The sequence below is a fragment of the Ahaetulla prasina genome, chromosome 1, assembly GCF_028640845.1.
Source record: "Ahaetulla prasina isolate Xishuangbanna chromosome 1, ASM2864084v1, whole genome shotgun sequence".
In the NCBI taxonomy this organism is placed as follows: Eukaryota; Metazoa; Chordata; class Lepidosauria; order Squamata; family Colubridae; genus Ahaetulla; species Ahaetulla prasina.
This window is the reverse complement of record NC_080539.1, coordinates 11,208,812-11,216,814: the sequence shown is the minus strand read 5'-3', so window position 1 is coordinate 11,216,814 and position 8,003 is coordinate 11,208,812. Positions and strand designations below refer to the sequence as shown.

The 8,003-nt window shown below is 46.3% G+C and overlaps 1 protein-coding gene across 13 annotated transcripts in view; it reads right to left on the bottom strand.

The window, feature by feature from the left end:
* Positions 1–246: 246 nt before the first annotated feature.
* The window catches only part of TADA2A (transcriptional adaptor 2A), a 65,679-nt gene continuing 57,922 nt past the window's right edge, over positions 247–8,003 (bottom strand). For all 13 annotated transcript variants that reach the window (XM_058164184.1, XM_058164190.1, XM_058164182.1 and 10 more), the window contains 2 exons: positions 4,200–4,273; positions 247–696 (listed from right to left, as the gene is read on the bottom strand). In XM_058164184.1, coding sequence (XP_058020167.1) covers positions 511–696; positions 4,200–4,273 — 260 coding nt within the window. In that variant the 3' untranslated portion in view covers positions 247–510. The remainder of the gene's footprint in view (positions 697–4,199; positions 4,274–8,003) is intronic.

Below are 8,003 nucleotides of genomic sequence, written 5' to 3'. Positions count from 1 at the left end.
TTTAGAATGGGTAACATGAGCAGGCGGTGAAGGTTTTATCTCCTCTAGCATTCACTGAGCCTCTTGGAAAAAAAAAAAATGAAGAGGAATTTTTTTCCTGCCGGTTCTCCCACACAAAAGCTGAGCACAAAAATGTGTTCCAAGAAGCGAGTGTGAAGTGTTTCAGACCTGTACTTATGCCACCGGTAGCACTGAAGCAAAAATCTTCCACACTTCTCTTTTAAGAACTAGCAGAAGTGCGAGAAACACGCTACCCACTCATATTTTATTAATAGATTACATATCTTACCATTCTTTCCCAAAAAAAAAAGTTCATAGCAGCACAGGGCACACAAATCGTTATACGCCAGAGTTAAAAAGAACCGAGGACATGTAAATGAAGTTTGCGAAGACGTCTTTCTCCATCTTGCAAGGCAGTCACGACGGACGAAACCCCAATCTTCGCTTCAAAAGCACAAGGTGCAAAAAGTACCCCCCCAAAAAAAGGTTCTGATTTTTTTTTCTTTCATGTTAGGCTTTGGTGATGGATCCTTCTCGGATGAGGAAGTCGTAGATCTTCCTGGTCTTGTTCACGTCGATCTTGATCAGGGCTCGGGCCTGGGCTAGCCTAAGGCCTCCTTGTTTATGGCACTCGTTGACTAAGGCGGCTTTGTACTCTAAGTATGCTCCAGGGACCAACCGTACGATTTGACAGAGCTAGGAGAAACCACTTCTGGTTAGTCATGTATCCTAAATACCCGTCACCCACTCCTCTTCATTTTCTTCCTGTCTCCCACCTTCACTGAGACGACATTGGCTTAATAACCCCTCAATGTCCGTTTTACCTCAGTGTTTCTCAACTTTAGCAATTGTAAGATTTGTGGGACTTCAATTCCCAGAATTCCCAAGCCAGCATCGTCACCCTCTCCCCTTCACTTCCTCCCTTTCTCCCAATTTCAGTAGGACCGCATCTGCTTAATTATCCATCGATATTTGTTCTAGATCTGTGATGGCAAACCTACGGCATGCGTGCCCAAAGTGGCACATGAAGCCATGTCGCCCGGCATGTGTGGCCTTGCCAGTTTGTTTTCTGGGTTTCTGGTGTGTATGCGTGTGCGATGATCAGTTGTCCTTCACACGCGCGGCACTGCCAAAAAACGGTCAGCTGGCCGTTTTTTGGCACTGCCGCGTGCATGAAGGACAGCTGATTGTCGGGCGCTCATGCACGCTAGAACCCGGATATTTGGCTTTTCTGGAGCACGGCCCTGATGAACGGCCCCCGCTTCCGTGCAACCTTTTTGGCACTCGGCGCTGAAAAGGTTCGTCATTACTGTTCTAGATCAATGATTCTAAACCGTGACAACTTAAAAATATGTGTGGACTTCAACTCCCAGAATTCCCCAGCCAGCAGCATCCTGTTGTGGTCTATCAGCAGCCTATGGAGCTGGCAACCTAGTCGGACAGCGGTGAGGCTGAGGTGAAGCCAGGGCTATCGGGAATCGAGGTGCAGACTCCAGAGCCTCCAGAGACTGATAATAGTGAGGCAGAGGAACAGGAGGAGCCTGTTCCTAATGCACGCATGAGAAGAGCTGCCAGAAGGCAAGAGCAGCTCAAGCAGAGAGGACAAGTCAGGAGTAGGGCCAAGAGATGATTGGCCCCTCCCATAGGGCTTAAAACAGACCAGCACCGGTGTTTCAGCTTTGCCGGAAAACAACGTTGTAGTTGCTTCGTATACGTCTTTGTTTTTGTGGCTTCTGGACATTTGCCAGGAAGGGCCTTTGGCAGTTTGCCTAATTGGACCAAGGTTTGTGAGATAACTGAGGAATTTGTGTTGGGAGGCATTTGTTTTACTTTGAGTTGAATGATGCTGGGAATGAAGTAATCCCCAGCTGTTCGAATAAAGTTTGTTTTTCCATGGACTAAGTTTATTACTACCTACTTGGGCCTGGGTCACAAAACATCCCTTCCCCATGGTCATGTGGTTACATTGGAGGCACTCAGCAAACAGGTCGCATTCATGGCCATTTGCAGCACCCTGAGGTCACATGACCACAATTTATGATGCATTTTGCTGGAAATTGGCATTTACTTCTGGTTTCTGACAAAAATTGTCCCATGATGAACAATGGGCCGGCTTAAGACTGTGGCTTTTGCTTTATGACTGTGGCATTCACTTAACAATTGCTGCAAAGCACACCCACCCATATTCAAAACATCTGGTCTCCACAACAGCCAGAAATTCTATTCTTCCAAAATTGGCTGCGTAGGAAAATTTGCTTCAAATACAGCTAGGCGTTCTAACTCAAGAGACCTAGCGGTGCCTAATCCAGGATGACTGATAGATGCCAATCAGGCAGCCATCTCTTCACCCTTCCTCCCCCCCACAACAGTAAGATCAGTCAGTCCGTTTTGGTACCTTTTCATAAACCTGGCTCTGCCCAAACTCTGAAAAGCAACTACCTGCGGAATGTCTACGAAGATTCTCAGTCTTCCAGTCCATGGTTGTCCCAAAGGTGCTTTTTCAAGAGGCAAATTGGACTCTCTTGGTTTTTCTCCTTGAAAACATTTCGCTTCTCATCGAAGAAGCTTCTTCAGTTCTGACTGAATGAATAGTGGGGAATGGAAGGATTGATATTTCCTGCGTTCTTCCTTCTATTCCACACCATTCAATCAGAACTGAAGAAGCTGCTTGGATGAGAAGCAAAAGGTCTTCAAGACAGAAAAAAAAAAACCCCCACAGAAAGTCCAGTTGCCTTTTGAAGGTGCTTTTTTTTGAAAAAGCACCTTTGGGACTATCTCTGGAATGAGGCATGCAGACTGCAGACTTACACGCTAGACGTTACATGACAAGCCCCTTGTGTCTCCTGGAGGCTGAAACAGGAGCTTATGAATCTGCCCTTCGCCTTAGTAGTGCCAAAATAGTACCAGCAGATGCTAAAAACTCCAGCTCCCTTCTTAAGTTCCCAGTGTTATAATGACTACGGTGGAGACACCAACTTTTCTCCCCTTACACCAGGGGTCTCCAACCTTAGCAACTTTAAGACTTGTGGACTTCAACTCCCAGAGTTCCTCAGCCAGCAAAGAACTCTGGGAGTTGAAGTCCACAAGTCTTAAAGTTGTCAAGGTTGGAGATCCCTGCTTTACACTAATAAGAAAATGCTCTTATATAACCCAGCACAACAAAATGGCAAACACCAAGGAAAATGAAGCTTCTGTCAAGGCTACAAGAACGTTGTAGATGAAGAATGTTCACCTAGGTCCTAGGATACTGAGACACATGAAAAATATCGGCTGAATTTGTCTTGAAGGTTTGGCAGATTTGGGGGGAAAAGGCAGCTAGTCTCTTCCTTTCTTGAGAAGAACGGGAAAAAAAAACTCCAAATATGACCATTTCGTTATCTTAACGCAGTGTTTCTCAACCATGGCTACTTGAAGATGTGTAGACTTCCCCAGCCAGCCATGCTGGAAATTTGGGGAGTTGAAGCCCGCCCATGCTGGCTGGGGAATTCTGGGGGTTGAAGTCCATCCATCTTAAAAGTACCCAAGGTTGAGAAACACCGTTCTAGAGTTTTTTTGCCTCATGGAATTTGCTTTGGCTGGGGAATTCTGGGAGTTGAAGTCCATCCATCTTTAAGTGGCCAAGGTTGAGAAACACTGTCCTAAGGGCTTCTATTCAGGAATTCATCAGGGACTTGAAGGAAGCTTTCAATGTTTTTAAAGGCCATTTCTCTTTTATAAAACCTGCATTCCTTTCCATTTTTGCCCAGGAAATTCATTTCCTCTAATTGCACTGCGAGTCTTTGAAAATAAAAAAATAACTGAGTCTATGAGGGTGACAGGGAAAATATTTAGGCCTGTATGTGTTCCTAGAGCTGGCATTTCCAGTGGCCACTTATACACACAGGTATTGTGTGATTAGGGCGAATGGCACAAACCCCGTCAGGCAAGGCCAGCATTTCAACTGACTCGCATTTGCAGGCCGATCCCAACAAACAATGTTGGTTTCCTATGAAATAGTGATGGGAAAAGATTACACAGGCAGGAAATAGGCAGCATATTCCCTGCATTAGACCCGATCTGCGTAACTGTCAGTCCAGGCAGGAATTTGCATGGACTGCATCCACAAAAACTTTGATGAGGTGCAATCCACATGGCCTTAAACGAGACCAAGAGTAATTTAACACGAGGGTAAATGCAACCAGTTTCTGAATCCCCATTACCTCTTTTTCCCTCTCGTTCAGCTTTTCCGTTCCAGGGAGACCGGTGAGGTTCAACGGAGGGGCGCTTCTTCTACCTATGGAAAGGTAGAAGCTCTGGTTAGCAGGAGTCAGGATTTGGGGAACCAGCTCTTGCAATTATTTTCCACATGGGGTGCTGGTGGATTAGAAGGGGCGAGGGGGAGAGGGAGGGGGAAGAGTTAAAATGGGGGCGGATCAGTGGTGAAATCTGAACTGGATTACTACCGGTTCACTGGCTGCGCATGCGCACTGCGCACCACACCCCAAATGCAAGCTGCGCGCTCACAGTGCTCGCCAAAAGGAGGCATGGGGTAAGCAGAACAGTGCGCAGGGTGTGTGTGTGATCAGCTGTGGCACAAGATTTTTTTTTTACTTTTAAAAGCATTTTTTTACAACCTATTCTACCGAATAGGTTGTAAAAATGCTTTTAAAAGTAAAAAAAAAGGCTCTGACGATCAGCTCAGCTGTGATCGTCAGACCTTTTTTATTTTATTTTTAAAAGCATTTTTGAAAAGCAGCAGCAAGCGGGTGACCAAGCGGGCATGAGTGGGGGGGGCAGGGATTTTTGCTACTGGTCCTCCGAACCACCCGCCGCCATCGCTACCAGATTGGCCGATCCGGTCCTAACCGGGAGCATTTCACCCCTGGGGCGGATAGATTTAGTAGAAATGCTGCCCACTGTTTTGAACAACCTGGGCCTGTTCTGAAAGGGCCATAAAAAGTTACCACTGGGATGTGCAACTAGAATTACTAATGCATCAGTGGGGGGAAGAAATCCCAAAGTTTTTCATCAAAGCAGCCTCTGGTTGTGTGGCAATGGACAAACCTGAATGCCATTAATTACCAGTAATCGGGAACCGTGGTGACCTAGTGGTTAGAGTGTAGCATTGGAAGCTAACTCTGCTCACTGCCAGGAGTTCGATCCTGACCGGCTCAAGGTTGACTCAGCCTTCCATGCTTCCGAGGTTGGTAAAATGAGGAGTCAAGATTGTTGGGGGCAAGAGGCTGACTCTGTAAACCACTCAGAGAGGGCTGCAAAGAACTATGAAGTAATATATTAGTCTACGTGCTATTGCTAAGTAATTTGGGGCTACCTTCCAATACAAGGGTGGGCAATTGATTTCCCCAAGAGGATTGCACGAGAAACTGGATGGAACTGTTGTGGAAGGTTGAATCAACAGGGCTATGAAGTTGCATAAAAATGCACGCTTGCACACATGTAAATTGGGGGGGAAATGCTTTCAAAATAAAAGCAAGGGCTCACGAGGGCTAGATGTTGCCCAGGGTCCATAAAATGCCCAACCTGTTCCAAAGACACTACTAATTAAGAAATCAGATCAGGTCTTTTTCTCTTTTGGCAGCCTATTAGCAAAAGGCCCTATTTGGTCCTGCCATCTCCGACCCTGGTAAGAAACACTGATGAAGAAACACTGCGCTACTATGCAAGTTAATCCTCAGTTTGCAACCACAATTTCTGTTGCTAAGCGAGACAGTTGTTAAGTGAGCTTTGTCCCATTTTACCACCATTTCTTGCCACAGCTGTTAAATGAATCACTGCAGCTGTTAAGTTAGTTACACGACTGTTATAAGTGCCTCTGGCTTCCCCCTTGACTTTGCTGGTCAAATAGAAGGGCGCAAGAGCCCATCACATGACCCCGGGGACAATGCAAATGCCATAAACGTGAGCCAGTTGCCAAGCATCCAAATTTTGGCCACGTGACCCTGGGGGTGCTGCAATGGTTGTTAAGTATGAAAAATGGCCGTAAGTCACTTTTCTCAGTGCTGTGGTAATATCGAACGGTCACTAAACAAATGGTTGTAAGTCGAGGGCTATCTCTAGACCCAAGGAGAAGGCTCTCGCAGTAGACAAGAGAATTTGGTAATGGACTGATTTGCCTTTGCTATATACACCTCTGGCATTTCTAGATAGCAATCTAGAGAATTTAACAGGATCCCGTGGGATTTAAACACGCAGCAAGATAGCATCTTCCCAAACTGGAAGGGCTGTTCCGTGGAAGAGGGAGTAGCTCAATTCTATCCACAATGTCTGGATAGAACAAGGACAGAACAAGAACCAACAGGTGGGGAGCTTTACAGAAGCAGACCCCTACTTGAAAGGAGGAAGAAAAACCCTGAGCTTGAATTATGAAGACTGGGAAGAGTCTTCCTGGAATTGGGGTGGGACTTGATTGATGGAAGTGTTGCTGCCATTCCGAATGGCAGGGTTGGGGGCCTGGTTGCTTTGAATGCTTTTGCTGCAACCCCGTGGGAATTAGGGAAAGGGGACTGGGCCTTCAGGGTGGATTCCTTCCCAACCGGTTCCAGACTGTTACCAAAGGCTGCGGCGTCCCGAAGATGTTGGGGTTTTTGCAACACCTTTGTGACGTTGTATTGGCGACTGGTGGACATGGGGCACTGGTTGAACATGTTGTGGTCCGCCAGCAGCTTAAGGAGCTGGTAACGGAGTCGGCCAGCGATGAGGCTGAGGTGGGGCCAGGGCCATCAGGGAGTGATGTGTGGACTCCAAAGCCTCCAGAGCCCGATAATAGTGAGGCAGAGGAACAGGAGGAGCCTGTTCCTAATGCACGCATGAGAAGAGCTGCCAGAAGGCAAGAGCAGCTCAAGCAGAGAAGATGACTCGGAAGTAGGGCCAAGAGATGATTGGCCCCTCCCATAAGGCTTAAAACAGACCAGCAATGGCGTCTAGACTTTGCCGGAAAACAACGTTGGTAGCTTCGTCTTCGTCTTGCATTTATTTTTGTATCTGTGACTTCTGAACGTTTGCCAATAAAGGCCGTTGGCAGTTTGCCTAATTGGACCAAGGTTTGCGATCGGACTGAGGAATTTGTGTTGGGAGGAATTTGCTTTAATTTGGTTGAACTACGCTGGGAATGAAGTAATTCTCAGTTGTTCGAATAAAGTTTATTTGTTTTTTCACTGATTGAGTTTCACTACTACCTACTTGGGCCTGGGTCACAACAGAACAGGAGAAATTAGCATAATGCTTTATGCCGGAATCTTCAGGCTTTGCCTGACTTGTCTGCGATCACTTCTCTTGATAAAAGTTCCTTTTGAAATACCGTTTGTTTCAAGAGTTGTGGTTTCCTGAGATGATAGCTGAGTATGGTCCTTAAAGTTTTAAAGCAAAGGTTGGGCGGGGGGGGGAGGGGGGCTGTTGATTTATGATGGCCTTTAAGACAGGGGTGTCCAAACCTGGCAACTTCATGAGTCTTGTCTTATGGGAATTGAAGTCCACAGGTCTTAAAAGTTGCCAAGTTTGGACATCCTTGGTCTAAGAATTTCCTTCCTGGGCAGGATTCTATGGTTCCAAGCATTTATCTAGCAATGAAGCCCCACCAGGTTGTAGGCAGTCCTCAACTTACAACCACAATTGAATTACAAAATTTCAGTTGCTTGGAGACAGTTGTTAAGTCAATTTTGCCCCATTTTACGACCTTTCTTGCCACTGCTGTGAAGCGAATCCCTGCAGCAGTTAAAGTTAGTAACACGGTTGTTAAGTGAATCTGCCTTCCCCATTGACGTTGCTCGTCAGAAGGTCGCAGAAGTCGATCCCGTGACCACTGGGACATTGCAACCATCATACATGTGAACCAGTTGCCAAGCCCCTGAATTTTGATCACGGGACAATGTGGATGGGGATGCTGCAACGGTCGTGTGAAAAACGGTCATAAGTCACTTATGTTGTGTAAGTCATAAGTCAGTGCCATTGTAACTTTGAACGGTCACTAAATGAACCACTGTAAGTCGAGATTACCCATACAACAA